The sequence below is a fragment of the Ammodytes marinus genome (assembly GCF_949987685.1).
Source record: "Ammodytes marinus genome assembly, chromosome: 8".
Taxonomy (NCBI): domain Eukaryota; kingdom Metazoa; phylum Chordata; class Actinopteri; order Uranoscopiformes; family Ammodytidae; genus Ammodytes; species Ammodytes marinus.
The window spans coordinates 29056508-29083183 of record NC_137212.1 but is presented as its reverse complement, the minus strand read 5'-3'; the positions used below and the strand labels follow the sequence as shown (position 1 = coordinate 29083183).

At 44.7% G+C, this 26676-nt stretch overlaps 1 protein-coding gene across 4 annotated transcripts in view; it reads right to left on the bottom strand.

Annotated features, from left to right (window-relative positions):
• palld (palladin, cytoskeletal associated protein) overlaps positions 1 to 26242 on the bottom strand; it is a gene marked incomplete at its 5' end in the record, with an annotated part of 65539 nt that extends 39297 nt beyond the window's left edge. For all 4 annotated transcript variants that reach the window (XM_080033363.1, XM_080033362.1, XM_080033361.1 and 1 more), the window contains 5 exons: positions 179 to 241; positions 368 to 485; positions 1192 to 1258; positions 1631 to 1806; positions 25254 to 26242. In XM_080033363.1, coding sequence (XP_079889489.1) covers positions 179 to 241; positions 368 to 485; positions 1192 to 1258; positions 1631 to 1806; positions 25254 to 26242 — 1413 coding nt within the window. The remainder of the gene's footprint in view (positions 1 to 178; positions 242 to 367; positions 486 to 1191; positions 1259 to 1630; positions 1807 to 25253) is intronic.
• Positions 26243 to 26676: the final 434 nt, after the last annotated feature.

The window sequence follows — 26676 nt, the reverse complement described above, 5'->3', positions numbered from 1 at the left end:
CATGTGGGGACTGTTTCTGGGGAAAGTCCCTGCTGTTTCATGCCAATACCTCTGTGCAGAATTTTAAAAAAAGATCCATAGAGCCATGAGGTTCCAAGTGTGTGTTAAAGAACTTGACTGGCCCACACATGCCCATCAAAGAGCGTTAGGATGAACTGTGGTGTATGCACAGATTTACCTTGGTGAAGACAGGAGGACCTGAGGCCTCAGCAGCATACTGTGATGACACTGGGCTCTGCATCTAGAAGCAAAAAAATACAAATGAACTTTCTCAACAGGCAGACATGCTTCATGTCATTGAAGGGAATGGTCCACATTTAAATTATTTGTGTGAGCCGCATGGGCATGTGGTAGGGAAAGCGCTTACCCGCTGTGGGGGCTGAGACAGAGACTGGACCAAGGTGGAGCGGTGAGGAAGGACATCCTGGGTTTTGGGTGAGGATGAGCGTATAGTCAGGGACATTGAAGTCGTCTTCTTCTGAACTCTAATGGGAACAGAGCAACAATCAGTAAACACAGGGGGAAAATAGGAAGTGTTTGTCCAATGTGGATGCTTTTAGTTTAAGTATGATACTTGAAATCAAAGAAAGAATGGTCTCCCCCAGCATATGAGATGATATCAGTGATCTTGGCCTCAGCGTGTAAACAGAAAAGGGAATCAGGAAGTCGTCCAGATGGACGCAGATTTAAACAACAGATAATAATCAAAAACATTTAGAGGACTAGGAAGCACTCAAAGAAGTGCACAACCCTCCAAATGCATTCTATCAATGATTCAAATGGTTTAGAAATCCTATAAGCATTTTGATCCTCTACACATCTACATGAAAATAAACATATGGGTCCAAACTTTTTGATTAAATTCACAAGATAACAATAGTTTTTATTTGAAGCAGGAGAACATGATTCAAGGGGAAAGAAGAGAGTGAAAACAGGACACATTTAACATTAAGGATGTAAGTACAGGGGACAATCCAGACAGGGTCATTTTTCACCATATTAACCCTCTGCACCTCTCATTATTTAGAGTGTGGCCTACCTACTAGGCCAGGTTTATGGCTCTTCAAGAGCCTTTTACGGGCGTATAATTAAAGACAGCAGAGTTGATTAGCTGCTGCAGGCTTCAGTTGACCTGCTCAAAGGGGTTCAAGGTTCAGTGGGTCACAGGAGATCATGCTGAAACACACATACTGAGGCATGGTTCCTGCTCTGGACTTTGACACCGATCCTTCTCCTTCTGAGTCTGAAGACGAAGCTCCTGCAGTGGGACAGAAGCAAAAAGCAGGGATGGTTATGCAGCATATGATACAGGACACCTCTTCAACAGTAAGAAGTACTCATAATACAGGCAGATCTTCTTAGAACAGTTGCTCTGTTGTATTTAAATAGAAAATAATGACTCTATTACTTTATCCTGTACAATAAATGATATTTCCTCTTTTAAGGCAATAGAATGTGATCTACTAACAGTAGTGCTTGGTTGTGCTTGGAAAATAGCTGCCATGTTTTTTTTTTGTTTGTTGTTGCCTTAAATCAATATTACCTTTGTGCAGTAAAAAGACTACAGCAGAGCCAATAGCCATAAACAGAACCTATGTAACACTATAACTACATGGATATCCAATCTGACCTTCGATGTACACCTCAGCGGAGGTGTTGTCAGCTCCGAGGCTGTTGGAGGCCACGCAGGTGTAGCGTCCCGTGTCGTCCTCGAAGGCTTCAGTGATCACCAGCGTGTGCAGGTCACCATCCCTCCAGATCTGGATGTCAGGAGAGGTGTGCAGCTCACGACCTTCACAGAACCACCTGTGGAGAATCAGGTCAATCACAACTTTGGTTACAAAAACAGAACAGAACAGAACCAACTGTTTTTCTATAGCATGACCGAGCAAAGGCTTATAGGAATCCATCGAAAAAGTCAAACTACAGTTGGATTGATTTTTTTTTACAAAGAAGTCATTCAGTGATTGAGACGCACCAAAATCATCCCCACCAATCATAGTTTACTTTTGCTTGTTTAAGCTACATTTATTTATGGAATCAACAGTGTAAAATTGAGATGAATTCATTGTACACAGGGCTTAAGAGAACATTTTTTGACTTCCCAAAAAATATTCAAGTAAAGGCGAAACCGTAAATGATGGATTACATGCAGAGAGAAAATGGGAAATGTCTGTCAACCTTTTCAATAAAAACTTATCAGACAAGCAAGGGGGCCATTATTCTTCCTGAAAAATAGATGAACTTAAATATACCTTTGCCAAATATGATGGAGGCCTTACAACTCCACTTACATCAACAGCTACTCATTCACACACTCACACACACACACACACACACACACACACACACACACACACACACACACACACACACACACACACACACACACACACACACACACACACACACACACACACCCCCTCTGGGCATGTCTGAGTTTCCACATTTGCTTAAAAAAACGTCAGCCACCCTGAGGTGCTGACGAGGCGGCAGTGTTACGGGAAGCAGACACACCTTTTCCCTTCCTTCCAATCAGAGGTGTGTGTGTGTCTAGGCAGCAGGCGCCTGCATGGGCCCTGTACCACCTCTCAAAGGGTCTGCTAAAACACACTTCTAAGTTCCACTGATCTGGGACCCAGCCAGGAGGGATGAGAGAGAGAGAGAGTCTGCAGCACACAACCAGCTTCATCTGTCTCATCTCTTATGATTAAAGCACAGCACAGCTCCCAGCAACCATGTTATACCACATCAAATACAGGATCAAACAACAGGGGTCACGTCACCCGCTGTCTCCTTTACAAAAACACACACTGGCCTCAAGTGTCATGATTGGTTGGAGCCTGTTGTTTTTATCATTGCTAATGTCCTATGTTGTTTTTGAAGTGCATTATGACACATGACATACAAGATCAACCCACACTCCACTCACTACACACTGTACAGTCTATCAGCATTCCATTAAAAGAGGGCACACGTATGTCTTATGCATTTTCTCGCATTTATAGGGTGGAGTCAGTGATTCTGAAGAAAGCTTGTTGTCAAAATCACTTTGTCAAATTCAGTGAATATCTCCTCACGATTCGCTACCTGTCCGCATTGTGTGTGCGCGCTGGAGAAAAAGTATTCCAGTGTTAATACACAACCTAGGCTTTGTAAACAGGGATGTTGCTATAGCTAGAATAGCTGACTCCAAATTTAAAAGAGAGGGCACGCACGTCTTGTTCACCTCCCAACCTTTGCATTAACAGGGGGGGGGGAGGGACACGCGAACAGGAATTTCCCAAAATGCCCAGAAGAACAGCTGCTCCGTCAGGCCCAGATCCCCCCCCAGACCTGAAGACATTCCAGCCTATCTTGGAGAGCTGTCTAAAAAAAAATCCCCGACATCCTGCTGCATGGCCATTTACTTGATTTTGCACACTCTGGTGTGTCAGTCAAAACAGCAACTCTAACTCCTCTTGTTCCAGAGCAAGCAATCCATCAGCCAAACATACCCAGACAACACTTCATACCCCGGGGTTTGACACCTTACAGACCGGAGACTTGGAGAGAGTGAATGGAGAGCACATCAGTGTGAGTCAGGCCGGTGTCAGACAGGAAGAATGATACGCGCTGTCATTGTTGAGACTGATCGCAATGAATGAGCAATTCATCTGTATCAGTGACAGGTGGAGAGCAATGTCACCCTGAATATGCTCTCTCTCTCTCTCTCTCTATCTTTCTCTCTCTCTCTATCTTTCTCTCTCTCTCTCTCTATCTCTCTCTATCTCTCTGAACAATGGACTCCTCGAGGTAGCTCCTCTGTCTTATCACTTGATGAAGTCAAACAAGGGGAAAGTTGGCCGGCTGTATACGCCAGACGCCACTGTGTTAAATGATGAGGAAACGGAACGTGACACGTTGACTAATGAAGAGTTGTTCATGGCACGAGCAGCGGAGACCTTATCCACTGGCACGTCGTCGGGCCCCTCCAAGGCAAAACGGAAGGGCCTTCAAGAGCCATCCGCCACGCTCCCCACAACACATGATCCAGACAGCAGAAGGAAAGGCTGCATCCTGTGTAAAACATGGCTTGGGCCAAATGATTTGCTACATAAAACTGACAGCAGCTGTTGATTGGGAGTTTAGATTTTTTTTTTTATTAAACGTTGATTGTTTAAGCAGGCCAAGACTGTATGTTCGTTTTTTGGGAAATTCATTGTTCCGGATTATGGGCGAGGCGGAGAAGGGTGGGGGGGATGACAACTCGTCTGGGTGGCTGCCATGTCCTGTCAGGGATTTTTCTTGAGTGGAAACTGGGATTTCTCGTCGGTTAAACCTCATTACTATTTTATTCTTTTATTTGAAACTCACTCACTGGTATTCATCATCAACATGTTTCACTGTGTGTTTCTTGCAGCCATATGCTCTCAGTTTGATGTGGGGCCGCGCCATACAAATCCCCCCGGATAGAGGGAATATCATCTGGACGTTTTCTTGAGCACCGTGAAAATCAAACACATTGCAGACAAGAAGGGCTTATTGTAACACATGACATCATTGAATTAATGACTATTGTTTTTGAGATGGAGGATGGAGAAGCTGGTGGCGGTATAGTGTAATTGTCTGTGTTTTGTGTGCGTGAGTGCGTGAGTTCATGTTTCTATGACGAAGGCGAGGCCAACAAACAGCAGGGGGATATGTTTTGGACCTGAATCTGTCAAGATCCCAAGAGAGAAAATAAAAGTTCTAATTCAGGCATTCAACAGTGGTCTCATGTCTTGTTGTTGTTGTTGTTGTTGTTGTATTTTTCCATTCTGCTTATGGCCTCAAAGATCTAGCCAGGATTTAATACACAGAGCATCTTCTCGGCAGGAGTAAAAGCCCGATTTGATGAAGCGCAGAGCACAGAAGGTTCGCCAGCCCGTGATCCATCCGAGGGTGGTTTGAGCGTTGTATAGGAGCGCGAGCCATTCCTAACAAGCACTACAATAAAAGCCCATATTAATCAACTTTAATGATGGACCATTATGCATAATTACTGAGTAAACTCATTTAGGGACAGACGGTACTGTTTATATAATCTCCTCTCTCTATTTCTGTGGAATGTGCTGAACGTGGTGCTGGGGCCTAAATAGAACGGGGCCCGTTCTCTAAGGGGGGAGAGACAGGACTTTATTGAGTCACATATAAGCTACAGCCCGACAGGCAAAGAAGGAACTCAACCATCAATAGTCTCATTTGTAGGGGGGGAAGCAGGGTGTGTGTTTAGAACAGCATTCACTCAGTGCTGTAGGTACAAATTTCTTGGCAGAACGTACAGCTTTATTATACCACCCATTTCCTCCCGACACACAATACCATATAACACCAAACTATTCAGAACACGCATGCAAAATAGCTCAAGGAAAAGGAGGCTGCTGCTGCTGAGTAACGCCTCACCTAATAAAAGGCACCCAGCCAAAAAACGTTCCGCCATCACAATCAAGCAGGCAGCAGCCGTCACCCAACCTTTTCCCAAAGTATAGATAGCATGTGAGAACGCAATTATCATGAAGACATCTCAGTGAAGGACAATTGATGCCAGATGATGCCTCGGATATAAACAGAAGGATGGTCTCTGTTTCATGGTTGCTCCCCACACACACACACAAACACACACACACACACACACACTAACCTATTCACATACCGAGGAAGAGAGCATGGCCAAACCACACAGCCATGTTGCCCTGGACTCAGTCGTTTGGCTGAGGGGGCCACGCTCTCTCCCCGTCTGACCCTGTTGTTATTTGCTGCTGTTGATGGAAAAATGTTATGAAGCAAAGGCTCAGTTTTCAACCACAGAACCCCAAAACCATTTGAAGGCCAGAGAGTGGAGCAAAGAGAAAAACCAAAAGGAGGAGGAGGAGGAGGAGGAGGGCTCAATCGCAAAAAAAATTGACCTTGACAGGATGTTGGAGTGACAGGGTCCTACTCACGCCCACACAAGTCCATCAGCGATTAATATGGGGTATAAGGAGTGAGTGGTGTTGATATGAAACATGTTGAGCCTTTGTTTTTACTATTAGGTTTGCCCATTGTTTCACTTGATAGGCCATGGACCACAGATGTCAAGCAAAGTGCAACTGGACGTGAGGGAGCGGCATCAAGGCTGTCTTTATCCCTAATTACAAACTTCAAAAGAGGTCAGCTGAAACTGCCCGAGCACTATGTTGGTTTTATTATCCAATACAGAGAAAATCTCCTTATTCATTCAAAAAACACAAGCATGGAAAGCATATTGGGTTTCCTCTTTCCCACGCATTGCTGACTGAAAGCAACAATGAATGCATGCTCTTCAAGGCACAGTAAAGCTGCAACACGTTGATTCCTCCACCACATCCCTTCCTTATTATAGTCATTTTTACATAATGCCACTGAATGCATCGTTTACCTGTCATCGGAGCATGTTAAGGTACCAATATTGGTACCATTGCAAGAAAATATTCTTATCATCATCCTATGCAGTGTTGGTCTTGCGGTCCATTTGTGTTGTTTTTGTTGTTTAGTAGAATGCATTAGTAACTACTGTTGGATGGAGAATTGGTACAGGCATTCATGTCTACCTTAGGATGGATTGTTATAGGTTTGAGGATAACCCCAGAAGTTTAATATAGCACCATAGATATGTCAAAATTACAAGTTGTCCAATACTTGGGTTTATGGCCAAATGCCTTTTGGCTCATTGTTTTAGTTTTATTGTCCAGAACTGTCACTGCTCTGACAAGCATATTTCCCAGATGCAGCAGGCAGCTGTTTGAAGCTAAATTGCTCTATTAAACCCAACACTTACAAGCACACAAAGTTAGCAACTTACTAGACGGTGAACATACATTTAGCAACATAATGACCAAGTTATGTTTATATTGAGTGAGTTAATCAAGAGAAAAATTTGAGCTAAAAATAGCAGGGCACACATCCATTAGGTTACTGAATGTTTAACTAGTCCACTCTTTTGACCACATTGCTCATATTAACTTTATAAGATAATGATATGTCCAATGGCTGTGATGATATAGCTTGTTGTGTATTTTTACTTCAAGTGACCCAAAAAAGAAGATTAGTGCTGCTTAAAGGAATACTTCACCCATACGGAACCAGCGTTCTATCATTATAAAATAACTATTATAATATAATGAATGAGGTTTTTCTTCCCTCAGTCTTCCCTTAGTCTTCCCTTGGCCCAGCTGTCCTGTTAATCCTAACCCTTACTGTGATGTCATAAGAAGGAAACTGTAGGGTTAGACAGTGAGACCATAAAACACTATTGCTGCCTTTTCTCAGGCTAAGATGATCCGATTTTTTTTTTTTTTTTTGCACATTTATACTAAATAGGATCTCCGAGTTCAATACACCTTCATATTCCAACCGGTGAAGTAGGCCTTTAAGTCAGTCCAGTTCTAATGTATTATGGTTTACAAGACTGTAGCTAAAAGTTGAAGTAAAATACAGTTTTTATATCCTCCGAAAAGGTGTTTTGAACTTTACTACACCAACTGTTGTTCCCGGATGAGCTCATACCCATGACAAAGGCATAGAGAAAAACTATATAAAAAAATAGCATTCTTTCCACTGATGATCTCGTGTGCTGTTACATGTAATTTATGATCATCAGAGGAAGAATTAAGACTGAAATATTTCAAAGTTCCTCGTAGCACCTTTAATCACTGCAACTCCAGATGTACAATGTCCACGATTTGTTTGAGTGTTGTCATCTTGAGAAAAGGAAATATTAACATTCCGTGAGCTTCGGGTTAAGTGTTTCGCTAAGTGCTTGTAAATGCATTCAACCCTCAAAATGCCTTGAATAAAGATGATACATGAAGGCATCCACAGCTTAATAAAGCAGCAGAAGTCTTACTGATGACAGAGCTCGGGGATCACGGGATCAGGGGTCAGGAGATCACTGGAATATTCCGGACAGCAGACAGCTGCAAGATGACAGTCCAACGCTCTGACCGGAAGGTACAACCAAGACTTTTCTCAGAGGAATTTAGAAGCAAGCGGGGATGGGGCTGAGGGCTTAGGGCTTAGGAGTTAGAGTCTCCCTCATATTGTCTACATTGTCCACTGATGCATTTCAGAACAGCTCATTCCAGGCCTCAGTGTCAGTTCGCCAAGAAGGGAAATGATCCAGACTAAATCATTATGGGTGTTAATAATAAGTAATGTTAAAATTCATACTTCAGTTAGAGGGAAGGACTTTGCAACTATACAAAATACTAAATACTGTTTCTTGCAGAAACTGGACCTATAGCTGTCAAAATCACTTCGTCAAAATCAGTGAATATCTCCTCGCGATACGCTACCCATCTCTACAGTGTGTGCGCTGAAAGGAAATCCAGTGTTAATACACATCCTAGGCTCAGTAAACGTGCATCTTGTTAGCTATGGGCCCCTTTTGTTATCATACCCTTTGTTTACATCCCAGTTTACAGAGTCAAGGCTGTGTATTAACACTGGACTTTTTCATTTCAGCGCACACACAGTACGGACAGGTAGTGTATCGTGGAAAATAAGTGATTTTGACAACAATCCAGAATTGCTGACTACACCTTTAATTGTTTAACTGAAAAAAGTGTGTGTGTGTGTGTGTGTGTGTGTGTGTGTGTGTGTGTGTGTGTGTGTGTGTGTGTGTGTGTGTGTGTGTGTGTGTGTGTGTGTGTGTGTGTGATTGTCAAGTGTGCGTGTGTGTGCTAAGAGAGGGACAGGGTCAACTGAAATAGTGACAGACATACACAGCAGCTGAGCTACAAATGCAAACACCTCAGTACTCTTGGGGATGCCCCTGCATGTATACACACACACACACACACACACACACACACACACACACACACACACACACACACACACACACACACACACACACTTTCAGTCAGTTTTGTCGGATTCAATTATGTGAAAGGAAAACAAACTTCTTGTCATTCACGGAGAACAAAGTAACCCATTAGTCGGTTCATTCATTCATTTAACACACATTCTATCAGCTGTTGTGTCACAGACAAACATCACATTTTTTCAGTGAACTTAGATATATAAAAAATAAGTTAATAATGTTCTCTAGAAAGCCTTACAGCCTGAGCCAGGTTCAATGAGATGTCACCCACATCATGACTGTACTCGTATGCAGAGTATAGGTCCTGCGCCTGCTAATTCTCCTTCATATTATGCATGTCTGGCTATAGATTTTGAAAAGTTATTTAACCAGGTATGCTCTACTTACTCAAGTCATTCAATCCTCTGTAACTCACCTGAGCTGATCCCCAGTCAGTTAAACCAAAGGCACAGATGATTTCCTTTAATCTGACGCCGCACACACACAGAGTCCTATCCTCCTGACAGCAGGACACACACTGAGAGCCACTGACACTCACACCGGGGCCTGCCACTCTGAGTCACACACAATCAGACATGCACACAATGCTTGGACTGAGCACAGGGAGGGAGGGAGAGAGGGAGGAAGAGAGGGAGGGAGGGAGGGAGGGAGGGAGCCAGCCCTGCACTGTCAAATTCCACACAAGACATGGGGGCCAAAAAAACAACAACATTTAAGACTTAATTAAAGGACAAAAAAAGTGTTTCAATGCTGCCCACACAGAATGCCCCGATTACAACTGTTGTTTTTTCCTCTGGAAAAGGAGGATAAACGCTACCCCATGCTATAGTCAAAAGCCACTTCACAACCTCCATAGCTGGAACCAGGTAAACATCAACGGCGTGTGATACATTTTGTGGATTTTAACAAGCAGGTTCAAGGTCGCGGAATTTCCAGCTCTCTCTCTCTCTCTCTTTGTGTTCCTCTGTCTCCCAAACAAATAACAAAACTTGCTTTTTAATCTCCTTATACAAGCTCCAGGCTACAGGCTGCTGACGCTCTAAAGCGCCCCACAGCAGACACCCCCTGGGCTCCGGCCAAAACCAGCCAGTCGTCATGGAAACCTCTGGGGGACTTATCTGTAACTGCAGGACAGGGGGGCGGGGGGGGGGGGGGGGGTTCACCAAAATAAAACATGACAGGGCTACAGTACGTACTACAGTGTGACACAAAAAGAGAGGGGCACTAAATATATGGGCCCCCTTATTTAATAAATCCTGTGTGCCAAGGAACTACTGTAAGTGGGGCCACTTAAAAAGCCCAGTTAGGCCTGAACCAAAATAGCTTGGGATACGTCAGGATCTAAATAGACCACTTTGGGTAAAGCAGCACCTGGCAAGCACAAGACAAATGGCTGTGGCCACCACCGTGACTGGTCATGCTTTGTACACACACACACACACACACACACACACACACACACACACACACACACACACACACACAAACACACACACGTATAATAATCACTAACAATCCAAACGCTGGATTCACCTAGGTCAGCAAATCTAACTGTGGTATTTGTGGTTTTGTTCAGAGCCAGAGGGGCTGATGTCTGATGCACAAGCAGAATGAAAGGGGCGTGGCGCGCTCCGCTCTGCAGGGAGCTCCATTCAGGCTTTTTACATAGCCGGCCGGGGATATTTTGGTCGCTGTCAACAGAGAGCCCGAGAGCCTACCACCGGGGACGTACTGTATAGCAGATGGGATTATTTGTGGTGCTTGTTACTAGGTCTACTTCTCTGCGTGTTTGTGTGTGTGTGTGTGTGAGATTGTACAATATAAATAAAAAAATCTGAAGAATACACCTTACAATGTCCTATAATTATGGGGTTGTTTCTTTCAAATTCTTCTACTTTGTAAAAAAAAAAAAAAAAAAAAAGGATAAAAGCACTGCTCCCATTTGTAACAATAACAACATGAAAAGCGCCGTACTTCCCCCTAAGTGACTATAAAACGTGACTTAATAAAAGAGGGTATTTTACAGTGACTGGATGTTCCCATTAATTACTGAATGACTGACAGTGGCCTTCTGAGAACCACTGCATTGTCTGGCTGATCTTTATCTTGGAGAGAGAAGAGAGAATAAACACAAATAGAAGAAAGAAGGAAAAGAGAATGATGAACTGATGTGATTTCCAAAACATTTTGAGTCAACAAGAATAAAGAGATCCCTCCCTCTAAGCAACATGCTGGGTTTATTACAATACAAACACACACACAGGTGCACATAGACAGTGTTCACACACACACACACACACACACACACACACACACACACACACACACACACACACACACACACACACACACACACACACACACACACACACACACACACACACACACACACACACACACACACACACACACACACACACACACACACACACACACACACACACACACACACACACACACACACACACACACAAATATGTCTACTTAGGTCACTTTTGGGGTCTTCAATCATATTAATTTCCCGGAGACTTACCCTAAGCCTAACCAGTACCTGCATTAACTTATCTCTTACCTTAACCTTGAAGTGACAAGGAACTTTCAGTTTTTGTTGATTCTAGCGACCCCTTTGGACAAAAGCGGTAGTGTTTTTACAACACCAGCACCTGCTTAACTCAAGATCTTTGCTAGCGCGTACATGTGGCGCGTATATTTGTTTAGGAAGCAAGTGAAAGAGAGACCGCCGGATGCATCGCAATGAAGTAATGTATTTACTATACAGGATTTAGTGGGATTATTAATGGTTATATGACGATGGTGAAGCAAATCAATCTGGCGTCCCCAATCAACAGGTTTTTAAGTGAGTCCCCGAAAGTGACGAAACACACACACACACACACACACACACACACACACACACACACACACACACGCAAGTGCAAAACATTTTCTCATTCAAACCACAAACAACCAAACATTCCTACATTTTGAATCAGACACCCACTTCCACATAATATTTCACTGTATAAAGAGGTCTTTCAAGGGTCACTTGAAGTCACCTAAAAAAACGGGGGCATGTTGTCAGGGCAACTCCTGTTTTTGCTCCAAGGAGACCAAATGACAGCACTAAACAACAGATAGACTATGTCCTCTCATGATGTCACAGTATATCCGCCCCAACTGTCAAATAAATCCAGCATGAAAACCAACAAAGAGCAACATCCTGAAGGGCCCACAATTAAACACATCAGGCATATGAAATAAATGGGCCCACACATTTAAACAGAAACAGGAAGCCTCCGCTGTGAGGACTGGGGGTAGGGTTTGGGACACAGGTGCGGACCAAAGGGTGTCTTAAAGTTATCCCCGGAGGGATAACCACTAAATCGCTAACGCGAAGAAGGGGAGGGGGAGAAAACAAAAAGCACAAGGCTAGAAAGGGCCAAACAGGCTACCTTTTAATATAGAAAAACTAAAGCACAAACTAAACCACCGCTGCCAAGCAGCTGAACGGAAACACACAAGTAAAACAGAAGACTAGAAAAACTTAACACAGAGAGCACTCAGAGACAACCTCTCACTACCTCTTAAGGTGAGATAATGAGCAGCACAGAGCACTGGGATCTCAGGGCATATATCATCTCCTCACACCTGGGTCCAATCAGCCAATCAGTGCCACACACCAGATTGCAGTGAGGGAATCAGTCACCATTCTCACGGAGAACCTTCCGTTTCCTCACAGGACCACCCCTCTAAGGAACGGCACCTGACGTTCCAACAGGACCCCCCACCCACCCCGGGTGGAGGCCTCCCTGGAGGGGCTAGTGGATCGGAACAGACTGGCTGGAGGCGGGAAACATGAAACACGGGGTGAATCCTCATGGACCGAGGAAGCAAGAGGCGAACATTGACGGGGTTTATCCTTCGAATGATCCTGAAGGGACCAACGAAACGTGGCGGCAATTGGCGAGACTCTACCCGCAGTGGGAGATCCCTTGTGGAGAGCCACACCCTCTGACCCACCCGATAGTTTGGGGCTGGGCGGCAATGTTGTTGTGACGTCTTGTTTCGGGTGCAAATTTTGCAAGCTGCCACAAACTCGCTCACATCTCTACCCATCCGGGGCCACCAGAATCTCCGTTTGAGAAAACCAATAGTGCGACGAACACCGGGGTGATTTGTGAGGTGTGTGGAGTGGCCCCACTCAAGCACTTGTGATCGCACTCGTGCCGGAACATACCGACAGCCTTGGGGCCCCCCTCCTGGGTCCGGCTCCTGCTGTTGAGCCCCCTGAACCACTGTGTCAATCTCCCCAGTCAGTGGGGCACAGATGTGGGTAAGGGGCACAATGGGCTCTGGAGAACTGTCACTATCTGAACACTGGAATCGTAGAGATAAGGCATTTAGCCTCTGATTTTTTGAACGTGGACGGCCCTTATGTTTACTAATGACTTCACTAAGTTCAGCGCACTCTGCAGGAACCCCATTTGCAAGAAGAGACACAGAGGGCGAAGAATCAGAGGGAGTCAAGGTCTCAATAACCCCGAGAGTCAGGCGGTCGCTGGGGGAAGCACAGGGAAGGCCTACTGAACTGTGAGATTTTGAGACAGAGGCACTTGTGGCAGGAGGGGGCTCACATCCAACAGGTTGGAGTTGAACCGAGTCTGATTCCATCATGTGAGATGCACAGTTTGGACCCCAGCTCATCACCCTCCCAGTCCTCCAATTGATGTGAGGGTTGTGTTCCTTGAGCCATGGGTTTCCCAGAATGAGGGGTAACTGAGGTGTATCAATAAGAAAAAACTTAATCTCTTCCGTGTGATTGCCAATGCGAATGAAAATCGGGCAGGTGACCCTCTCAACCCTACCCCTACCCAATGGTTGCCCATCCACTGCATTAATTGCGAGTGGACAAGGAAGATCATAAATGGGTAAATTGAGCTTTCGGGCCAGGGTTGAGTCCATAAAACTACCTGCTGCTCCTGAATCAACAAATGCAGAGAAGGTGCGCCAGTGTCCATCCCATAATAACTCAAAGGGCAAAGGGGTGCAACTACTGACCACGGGAGGGGAATTATTACGACTCTGCAAGACCTCCCCAAGGTCTGACACGCCTACCCTGATTCCCTGCTTATTGTATTTCTGCGTTGAGGGGCACTGGCGAATGAAGTGACCCACACTCCCACAGTATAGACACACGCCACTGCTCATACGCCTCCGTCTTTCCACGGAAGTAAGCCGTGCGTGTCCTATTTGCATGGGTTCCTGATCATCATTGTTAAGGGACCCCTCAGGCAGGGTAGGTCTTTCACAAGGGATACTAAACTCCTCGGACATCTGGTGGGTGTACGCTTGTTTTCTCTCTCTGTTGCGCTCACGAATTCTGTTGTCAATTCTAATAGCCAATGAGATTAAATCCTCAAGTGAATCTGGAACCTCACGGGAAGCGAGCTCATCCTGAACTCTCTCAGACAAGGCATGACTAAAAGTGGTCACTAGAGCCTCCCTGTTCCAACCTGATTGCGTAGCTAAAGTCCGGAATTTAATTGAAAATTCTGCAACGCTTGCAGAGCCCTGACGTAACCTAAGGAGGCGTTTGGCTGCTTCGTGGCCACTAACGTCGTGGTCGAACACGCGCCTCATCTCCGCCATGAAGAGGGGCGCGTCAGCGCAGACTGGAGTCTGCCTATCCCACAAGGCTGTAGCCCATGAAAGGGCCTTTTCCGAAAGAAGGGATATTATATATGCGACCCGGGCTCGGTCGGTGCTAAACATAGAGGGTCGTAACTCAAAAACTAAACAGCATTGGGTTATAAATCCCTTACACCTCCCTGGATGCCCGTCATAGCGGGCTGGGGTTGCCAGCTTGGTCTCCTGGCCTACAAAAGGGTCATGGGGTGGAACTGGAGGTGCTTGTGCTTGGGTAGGGGTTGGCCCAGGTGGCTGTAAACGGGCCAGTATCTCCCGAAGCATGCAGTCCTGCGAGGCCTGTTGCTCTACAATGGCACGTAGGGTTTGGTCGTGTGAGCCCAACATGGCTCCTTGAGCAGAAATTGCCTGCCTATGGACCTCTAAACTGTCAGCACTAGTGGGGTCCGCTGTGCCCTGCATTGGGCTGCTCATTCTGTGAGGACTGGGGGTAGGGTTTGGGACACAGGTGCGGACCAAAGGGTGTCTTAAAGTTATCCCCGGAGGGATAACCACTAAATCGCTAACGCGAAGAAGGGGAGGGGGAGAAAACAAAAAGCACAAGGCTAGAAAGGGCCAAACAGGCTACCTTTTAATATAGAAAAACTAAAGCACAAACTAAACCACCGCTGCCAAGCAGCTGAACGGAAACACACAAGTAAAACAGAAGACTAGAAAAACTTAACACAGAGAGCACTCAGAGACAACCTCTCACTACCTCTTAAGGTGAGATAATGAGCAGCACAGAGCACTGGGATCTCAGGGCATATATCATCTCCTCACACCTGGGTCCAATCAGCCAATCAGTGCCACACACCAGATTGCAGTGAGGGAATCAGTCACCATTCTCACGGAGAACCTTCCGTTTCCTCACATCCGCTAAAAAGAAATTGCACGGCTGACTCACGATATCAGATGCCTTATTGATCCTCTATGGCTTATAGTCCAACAGTGAGGAGGAGTCATGGACCTGATTAAACCAAAACCATTCCCAAAAACGGAAAGCTGCCGTAGTTTTTTTTTTTACATATGTTCTCACGCGTATACACCGAAAGACAATGTTACATCAATTTGCTAATTTCTAACTTCTTCCGTGTGCACACAGTCATCCATCTTCCTCCTGCCACTGAGTAATTACAGCCGGAGACAAAGCGCGGAACTAACTCATTTTAGATAAAGTATATGGTTCATGACTTTCTGGGAACAACAATTAGACGGAGTTGATGGAAGAGCTGAGCCACACGGAGCAGATCACAGTCATCATCACACATATGGTTACGCTCTCTGTGTCAAGTACTGTACAGCTCTGCCTTTCAAAGAGTAGCAACCTTATATATATATATATATATATATATTGTATGTACAGCTCCGGAAACAATTAAGAGACCAGTCTGGATTTTTCTCAAATCTTCATCTCTACATTACTAATTGAAAATGCTCTTAATGACAAAAAAAATGTATTGTAATTTGGTAGAAATGTTGTCAGTAGTTTATAGTATGAAGCCAAAATTGTCATTCTACTCAAACATATGCCTATAAATAGTCAAACAAGAGACACTGAACATTTGGAGTGGTCTCTTAATTTTTTTTCCGGAGCTGTATATACTGTACAGTATATAGTTGACATCCTATTTAGGCCAACTGCCATTCTTAAAATGTAGGGTTTTCATTCACTAAATATTGGCCATTTGCAGGCCCAGACATGTAAGCATTACCCAAAAAAATCTGTATCATGGTCCCCCCTTGACAATACACGCCACCCAGGAACCCGCCACAAACATGCAAACACACAGGCACAAAAATCTCTGCTTCCATGACAGCCAGACCACCTCTTGTGCTGCTGTGTGGGTGTAATGCACGTCAACATTTGGGATCCCTGAATACTTTAAATACCAGTTTACGTCAGGCTGAGATATTTTCCTTAAAGGGTGGATATAGTAAACAACACACTCATAAGATATACAGCACAAGCTGGATGCACATTGGTCAGTATACTGAACACAACACCCTATAATTCTGCTGTGTTGAAGGCTGAATGACCAGAAATGACTGTGAAACAACTGTCCAGCTAGATACTACTAGAGGAGATAAGTAGCAGCAGGACCATAGATAGTATATAAAAGCAGGACCAGAGCCAGCAGGCTGGGGGACCGCTGTAGTCATCGGGGATTGAACCCTGTAACCTCTCCTCCACGGTCCAGACTTTATAGACTTAAATCTGAGCTCTGATCAGACCCCACTTGAACCAGACATGGCGGATCTTCCTCTCATCCTCATCCCCCCTTTGCCAAGCCAATGAAACCAAATCCTCCAGACCCCCCACTCCAACTGTCTCTCCCCATGACATCAGAAGCCATGGGGGGCAGACATATTTTATTCAAATGATATACAAAAAGACAAACATTGAGAGGGCCAGGCAAACAAAGATATCTTGAGTTTCTGTGTGAGACAGTTTAACATTCTCACAGCTGTTATCCTGTCACATGTACATGGGAAGGAAGACTCGGGCTTGTTTTTTACGAGTCCCATCTGAACCCTTGTCTGCTCGTAAAACAAGTAACCCCGCGCAGACACGGCCGAGTGCGCAATATACGTCTACGCACATGTTTTACAGTCTGAAAGCAGCATGAGAGAGTGAGTCTGCTTCTATTTCTATTACAGACGAAAACACTCACAAAGACACACAAACAGCGCACAACCACATTCCACCACTTCAATATTGTCAAAAGATGTATAATTGAATTGGGCTCCACATCAAACACAGCGCTTTGGCAAAGCAGCACGGGAATCCAACGTCCAGGGAAAAATAACAGCCCAAAATATCTCATCAAAAGGCAGATTACTGTAAGCTGAATCTAATGGCCATGCCTTATCAAGCATGATGAATAGCAGAGAGGCATTTAACAGGTGAAAGGAGGAATGTAACCCGGTGCTTACTGTTTCACGGCCCCAGCTGTGGAACAGACCCTGAGGCCCGGGTGACTCAAAACTAGCCAAACCCCGCTAGTGTCTCCGAGGAAAAAACTGGAGACCTTGCTACTTTCACCAGCACCATAGGCAGATCTAGGATGCCTTAGAGCCTCTGTAAAACCAAAATCCACAGACATCCTTTTAACAATGTCATCTGGTGGAGCTAGTTGCATGATAGTAACGCATCTGAAAAGAGTTAGGCAAATTCATCAATTCAAAAGATACTGTCATTTATGTTTGATTCACTTTACAGAAGTCCGGTTTAGATGAGGCGGGCTCTGGGTCTTATGACACAGTATGTTCTTATAAAAAAAACATGACAGTGGCCATGGACACCGGTTGATATGGCCAAGCCCACACAGGCCTGTCAAATGTTCTAGCCAGTAAAAAAAAAATATATATATATTTTATTTTACATACATTACATTTATTTTCAATCAAATTTTTTGTAAAAGATTATTGAGACGCCCAACTTTGATATCATTTATTGATTTTTTTTCTCTCTTTCTAATTTTAGGCCAGGTTTCCAGAGTCTATAAATATATGCCAAACCTGGCCAAAGTTTTCGTGGGCCCTCCATTGAAATATAGGCAAGCCTTTGGTCCCATAGTATCGTTGTTGTTCCCTGAGTAATTTGAGCAGATGTGATGTGACTGAAAGTATTCCTGAGTGTTCATGTGTCACTAACCATGCAAAGGATTGCAGTTGAGTTGGTTAATGGTGGAAGAAGGGCAGGGGTGTGTGCACATGTTTACCACTGACATCAAAGAAGGCTGTGTGAGGCTGCTGACACTCGGTACGGAGGAGGAGGAGGAGGAGGAGGAGAGGCTTCTATGGAGAGTGGAGATTTATGGAGCGTCCTCTCTCTGCCCATCCTTCCTCATGCTGTACTTAGTCTTAGATTACCAGTCTCCTGCCGCGCATGACTGCCGCCTTTGTCCGCAACAGACATGCTTCGTATTAAATCTGGTATTCCACTTCTTCAACTGACACTCACCCACTTATGTAACTCTCTACAAATCGTATTTCCCCTCACAACTCCCTTTTTTATTCTCTCACTCGTCATATTATACAGTTTAGTAGTAATTTATAGACCCTTAAACGATGAGACTTCACACAGAATGAAGACATTCTCTCTTTGAATGTTTTTTTTGTCTTTCTCGGGGCCCTAAACACAAAAACAAAAGAGACAAATCCTTTTTCATGGGGCCTCACAAGACTGACACACACTAAATGCTTAATGTGATTTCAACATGGTGCTGTCATTGAGCCCAGAATCATGTTGGCTATATGAGTATGATCCATGCACAAGGCTAACATTATTAAAGGATTATTCTCTTGACCAACAGCTGTCATTACAATACGTTCACACTAAAGTATATACAGTGTGTGTTATGCTTCATGTCTGTCAAATACTGTACACTTGGAAATTCATTTTTCCCCTGTGTTGCCTTGTTTTACTGACATGCCTTGGTCTGTAAATTGCAGTCAGTAATTACTGACTGCAATTTACAGACCAAGGAGAATGTTTGTTGTCAAAATCAGTACGTACAGTATACCTTGTCCCGATTTTCTACCTGTCCGCACCGTCTGTGTATTAAATATAGTGTTAATACACACTCTGTAAACTGGCACGTTGCTTGTTGGTCACCTTTGTTTAACATATGTCAATATGCCAGTTAACAGATCTTAGGCTGTGTATTAACACTATTTTTTTTCCGGCGCGCACACACAGCATGGACAGGTAGCGGGATGGTGAGGAGATTTTCACAGATTTTTCAAAAAGTGATTTTGACAACAAGCGTTCTCCAGAATCGCTGACTTCACCTTTAATCGACTCCTAAAGATTATTGAAAGAACAACTACATCACAATGTAAGCTATATGTTCCTGGTGTAAAGTAAGCCGATGTAGGCCTATAAGTTTAAAAAATAGTTAAATGTAATAAAAATGAGTGTGAATGTGGGTACTGTATGTGATAAGGAGTCAAGGTCATGATCCCTGCGGGGCTGGAAGAGGAGCAGGAAAAGTCTCACCTCGTTGGGTGAAACTTCACACTCTGTCTCCAGGCCGGTGGACGGGGGGTTGGGGGAGGGGGGCACCGCAGAGGGCTTTAGACAGAGCAGCTCCATTCCCTCACCACTGCCAGTAACGCACCACTGAGGAAAAGCACTGACGTGTGTCCGTGTGAGTGTTTAACCGCTGATATCTTGAAGTGTTCACGTTTTATTATCTGGACCGACAGTTACTACGCCGGCCACGCAAAAGGTGTATAGTCTTTGTCAGCGGTGTTATAAGTTGCTTTGTCCATGTATGGTAACCTCGCAGAGTTATTTGGGCCGTCTGTAAGTGAACAGGTTCAAATGTACTCACGCCTTAAACACATCTTTGTGCCCGTAGGCTACAAAACACATAGTCCGCATAGTTATCAGCATGGTGAGAACTAAATACTACGTCAAAGCCACTACCTCACATCGACTCGCAAAAGCATCCACGGTAAAAAAAAAAGTTCCACCCTCTTAAATGTTTTCACGTGTCAGGAATGTTAAGCTTCTGTCAAATGGTCCCCATATAGTTTTCATTTCAGGCATGAGTTCCCCCCCACACACACACAGTCACTCACACCAGGGCTGGCTCATTATTTAGAGCTTAAATATAAAATGACCTCATGCTTGTAAATAAAAAATATTTTAAAAAGCAGGTATAAAAATACCAGTGCTCTTTCCTTTCCCCCTCCCTCCCCGCTGTGATCAAATGAGCCCATGAGGGAGAATTAAAACTTATGGCCTTCCTGAAACACAGGGCCAAACAGTCAGCGTTGCATTCAGACTACGTCATGAGTCAGCAGTGGGTCACCTGCTATGACCTCATAGTTCAAAGTCTGTTTCACACATTGTAGGAGGAAGGGCTACTGTAATTGTTAGCTGCTACACTTCTTCTGCAACAACAACAGCCTATACGGGTTAGCCAAAGTGGCATCTTGCCCTCATCTCTGTACAAAACGTGTAGGGAATCAATGTCCGTCCAAAATGTCTTCAAGAAAGAATGAAAAGCAGTGAAACCAAAACCAAAAATGTGTTGCCTGAACAAGTGCTTAAACCCATATGGAAATAATAACTATTTTTTTTCATGTATAGTTGTAAGTCCTCAACATTAATAATATGTGTTATTCTCACCATCGTGTGTTTGTAACGCTTAAAAGGTGCTACGAGGAACTTTTTCCTCTGATGATCATACACGACATGTTACAGAAAATGAGACTATCAGTGCAAAGAATCCTATTTCTCTATATTTTTTCTTTATGCCTTTGTCATGGGTCCCTCACCCTGGAACTATAGCTGGCATAGTAAAAAAACACCACCGATTTTGTCCAAAGGGGGCGCAAGAATTAACAAAGGCTGAAAGTTCCACAGAGCACCTTTAACAAAGGTTGAATTTAAATGCATTACTTCCCTTTTATATTATCTCTCAGGAAACACTAGGACTTTAATAACAAAAAAGGTTGAAGATAGTGTAGGTGTTTAAGTAGTAAGCTGCATGTACAGGTAAGCAAAAGGCCATATACACTACTTCACATACTAAAACCAGACCAACCCATTTTGTGCCGATGCCGATGCATGCAACACTTTTTTTCATTTTTTTTTCATTTTCAATTCAAACATTTTATGCTTTTCTTCACACAATAACCCATTAACTTGGAAGTTGATGTAGCAAAAGGCTTTAGGCAGCATCAATAAAGGCATTTCATTGCTATCCAACGAGAAAGGTTGATAACAAGAATCCCAAAGCAAAGATTTCAAAGTCCAGGGTGCATTTGCTATTGCCAGACTCCAGTGTCCATAGACCAAATCTCAAAAAAGATACAGAACTAAAATAGAATACAAACTATGCAGTATTCATTGAAAGCAAGTCAATGACAGGGGACAGTCTATTAGAGAGAAAAAAAGGCTTGAAAAAGAAAGATTGTTCTTTGCATTTTATTCCGAGATTTACACGTGGGAATGAAATGGGACAATGTAGGAAGTACTTAAAAAAATAATAATACTTGGATTACATGTTTGTGTGTATGTGTCGTCTTGTGTCTGGGTGCCTGCTGGCTTTCTACGATCCTGCCGGCCAATTTTAGCTCAAACATGGGTATCATGTTTGAATTTAAAAGAAGGATCAAACTCTATATTTGACAACCAATTCCAATCGTCAATTCCCCGGAATGCCGTCTGGTCCTGATGTTGGAGACCTCGCCTTGTATAGATTTCATAGACAAACTCATCGGCCGGCCTCTCGTCTTCCAAAAAGTCTCCCGTGTGGTTTTGTGAACTCGATTGAAACCAAGGAGCCCAGGCTGCTCTCTTTCTAACGTACTGTAGCTGCCAGTCTCTCTTCATTCAACTCCAAGTCAATTTTATAAAAGAAAATGCCTGTGTCTGAGTTTGCACAACAGGCAGTTAGGGTAATAACATGGAAGAGCATCAGACAAAATGCCTAAAATAGCACAGTGAGCATGCCACAATTGGAGATGGATTTTTTCCCCCTGTCTGCTCGGCTATGCGTTGAAGTAGTGAGAAATCAGTCAGTGAGTACCCGCAGCGTGCTTGGTGTTCCGTACAACCAGACCTCACACCATCAATTTTGTTTAGAAATGCTCTCTTTAACAACACAACACACACAGACACACACACACACATACACACACACACACACACACACACACATACGTACACACACACACATTTCCCTTTTCTCTCTTGCCAACAACTAATCTTAATCCAAAACTAGCCCCTTGAAGAAGTAAAGAAAGGCCAAAATTACCTCAGACAGAAAAAATGCACAAAGTGGTTCCCACAAGGATTTAAAACATACGCATCCCAATACCAGAGATGCATCATTATAAGCAGAGCATTGCATAAAGCATTGTGTGCGTGTGTGTGTGTGTGTGTGTGAGTTTGCGTGTGTGTGTGTTTGCGTGTGTGCGTGCGTACGTGCGTGCGTGTGTGTGTGTGTGTGTGTGTGAGTGTGTGCGTAAGGAGCATGAGGACATAATACCCAGCGCTCCGCACCATAAGACTCTCCGGCCGAGACAAATTGCGGTTGACCACGGAAGGCCGCGCCCAGCACCCAGCCACCAGGAATGTCTCTTTTACTGGCCGTGCAAAATGCTGGCATCAGCTTAGCACTAACTCATTAGTCCGGAGGGGGAAACAGGGATGTGAGGAGGTGTGTCACCTGTGCTTGGACTGGCAACTGCATCAAAGGGGCTCCCCATTGGGTTAAGATAGAGGAAAGAGCAAGGTGCTGGCATGCACACAAACAGAGATGAGAAATAAAATAAACACAAGCCATTGAGTTTCCGTAGATAAACATTCATGCATAGCTGACAAACTGCTTCATTTTGCTGCATGCTGGTATTTCAGCAACAGTTCTGCAGGCAAGAAATATGAGACATATGGGGTGTGAGAGGAGATGTGTGAGTTTAATGTCTTTTTCACAAGGATGGTTTATTGGTCTATTTACGGATGCAGAATGCAGCTTTTGGGGTTTTTCTCTTCTTTTCTCTTTTGGTTTCAGTCAACATTAGATCCCAGTACAGATACAGATGAAAGACGCTTTTAGCAACTGTATGTCTTTTACTATGTCACTTCTATGTGTGCTGGGTTCCACACACCACCAGCTGCTGCCCTCAGGTAGACGCAACGGTGTCCACCAAAACAACTCCTTTCAAATACAGGTTCTACCCAACTGCAACTGGACTGTCAACACCAACAACCAGCAATATAACCCATGATGCATCCTGTCAGTTTCGTTGTGTGATGATGTGAGTCGTATATTGTTTGTGTATTTTGTCTGTTGTTCAGTGTGGAACCAGCTTTTTAAATAATGTACTAGAAAATGAATTTCACCAGCTTGGCTTTGTGGTCATTAAGGAATCTGAGATCTTAAATCTCTTATGCTGACAGAAGAAGCTTCTTCCAGACGAGCTCAAGTTTTTGTTGTGAATAATATATAGTTTGCTGCCATCTAGTGTCCGCAACCAATGGCCAACACAGGAAGTACGGTAACTGCACTGTTCTTACTAATATCGCATTAACCAAAAAGTGAGTGTATCTTATGGATGGAGAATGCCGGCTTTGGCCAAACACACAATCCCTCGCACACAAACTGCTGCACAAATCTGCATTTTGGGTCAATCCGTAACAACATTTGAATTCACTCTCAGTAGCATAACAACTTTAGAGACTTGTTTGCCCCATACACCAGCTATGCAGCTATAGAGGGGGTAAGGGCCAGGCACTAATCCACCATTTTTCCTCTACAACTTCCAATTTTCACAAAATTTCTTCTATTTTCTCCATTAACATAACATGACCAGTGCCAGCGTATCTATCCTTCTCCATGGACCAGACTGGGCTATCCTGTTTCCCCGTGGTTAAACATGCTACTCTCTACCTTCATATTTCCCAAGAAGGTGTGGGGAGATGGAGAGCCTGAGTGACTTAAAGCGCCTTCTCATCGCATTGCCTGCATTCCTGTGCCTGGCTCCTGTTGGCCTGAAGACTATTTATACAGTGGCAGAGGAGGCCCCTTATAGCCTACTGGGGCCGCTGACCTTATGTCTTCTTGATTACATAAACACCTAAAAACACCTCTCCTGTTCAAAACATGATCATGAAAGCAAATGTCATTAACTCTATCGGAGCCCTCGGAGGGTCCACCAATACAAACTCAGACAAATCAAGTACTGGACGTTAGGTTAAGTTTAAGGTAAGGATCGCTAGGTCTCTAAAGAAACCAAACCTGTCAGGTATGGTGAAATGTGTATGAATTGGCATAAACATACATAAAGGGTTTAATAATCATTAAGAAATGATTAGCAATTGACAGTTTGGTCTAAGATCCCTGACATCCAGCCAGGAAAGCTAAACCATCAGGAGGATCAGACACACACACTGCAGAAAGACCATGGTCCACAGCACTAAAATCATCGCATTCAAAAGATTGCAATATTAATTAGTCCAAGTATGTCTCTGAGTAAACAACTGGGTTGTGAGGTTGACATATCTGGAAACAAGAGAGGAGTGTATTCTTAGTTTGCTGTTGAACTAGTGCAAATAACCAGGGGCAAGGGGTCCGGCCTTCTCAACCACTTCCTCCAGGCATAAATGAGAGAGGGTCACTGCTTTTACTGGCACGTGTACCAATGGACAAATGTGCTAACACAGAGTGGAAGTCCCCCTAAAGCCCAAACCAGGTGCCCTGCTTGTCAACACATGGGTAACTCTCACCTCTTGGCCGCCTCCCATCTCGCTCACCTTATCTCTAACGGCCAGGCCTGAAACCTGGTCTGGTCAACATCACTGACACTGTGATATAAAGTCCTCTTCGTATACTGTAGGTCACATCAGCTCTATAGAGCTATCTCTGTATTTCTCAGTATTACAGCGTTTACAAACTGGTGTGTGCCCCCCCCCCCCCCCCCCCCGACTCTGGCGCAGTAGCTCAGGAAAATCCCAAGAAGCGCCCAAGAAATGTTTCAGTTGTTAAAAAAAAAACGGACGTTCAGCAGAAGGTATAAAATCCATGCACCATCACAAAGGTATACAGTACCTCATGTAATGCAGAGGCGCTGACAGTGTTGTTGTAATTACTCAGAATTCTTCATGGGGGCAACAGAAGTTACGCAATATGGCTCGAATGGATGTTAGCATGAGATTGGTTCATCAACCAGGAAGTAACATTACCTGATGAGCGGCTGGGGGTTTCCTATGACTCTGCATTCCAGACGAATAGGGCTTCCTTCTGCCACCTCCTGACTCTTCAGCTTCTGGAGGAAGACAGGAGGAGACAGCGACCCATGTGTGGCTGGAGCTCCAGAGTGTTGGAACCTTGGAGAAGCTGCTGGCCCCATTGTGCTTGCGGGCTGAGGCTCCGGGCCCGCGGTCGGCTGGACACACCGTGTCTCCTGTTGCTGGCTGGGAGGCAGAGAGGGAGCGGAGGCTGAGCCCTGAGGGGCCGGCCGCTGACTCCTCGGAGTGAGGTAGCCACTGTCGGGGGAAGAGGAGTCCTCCTCCACCTGCTGCTCCAAGTGAGAAGAACCTTTGAAGATGGACGAGAGCTCCTCGATGAATGTGGCAGCGCGGCTACAGAACTCTGTGGCCGACCCTGCCCGATCACTAAGCTCCAGGCCCTCGTGAACAAGCCGGGGTTTATCCTGCTTATAGACCGGCTGGATGGGTTTGTGGCGGACAACCTTCTCAGCAGAAGATGGAGCCTCGCTAAACACCTGTATGGGTTTGCTGATGGGGGCACTCGGGCTGTAAGACACTTCAACTGCTGCGTTGTTGCCTGGAGATGGGTGCTGAAGGTTTTGGCTTGCGGCGAGGTTTTGAGTAGTCTGGGGGTGCACAGGAAGGGAGGGGACATGTTGGAGAGCCTGCTCCTGGGACGGTGTAGGATTAGAGGGGCCTGGATCCTCCGATTCAAATGTGTCACCAAAGGCCTCCAGGGCCAGGTCCAGGCTACGATTGATCTCATCTGCACTCAAGAAGGCAGTGAGATCTGCAAAGTCCCCATCCCCAGAGTTCAGCTCTGTCACTGAGTCCAGGTAGAGTTCTCCATCAGAGGAGGCCTCAGAAAACACCCCCCCATCACCCTCCAAAGTCCTGCCTCCTGCCGGGTCCTTCAGCAGCAGAGCGTTGGGGAGTGGCTGATTCCAACTCCCGTCCTGCATCCTGAAAAATGCACGTAAAGTGTAAATAATCAGCAATCCACACACATTCACACTGCAGACAGTACAGTGTGTACAGTACGCCACACAACTACTAAAGAGGGAAACGGCAAACGGTTATAAGTGGAGTCAAGCTTAAAATATAGACTTTGCCATAGCTGGCAGGGTGACTCAGGCCAGTGTTGTCTGGACACAGTTGGTGGGGGTATTAGCAAAGGCTTTCTCTGAGGTCATAAAGTGACAGGACGGATATCTTTTACTTAGTGACCGGTCATCACTCTGTTGTTCTTTGTTGTGCTCATCTCGCATGTGTTTTATGCCACAGCAACTGCCATGGCCTCTGACCATCCATCAACAAATCCAAAAGGTTGATGAGGTGGAGAGACTGATATTTCTATTTAATACTGAGCACAGGTAAAGCAGGGCTACAGTTGAAT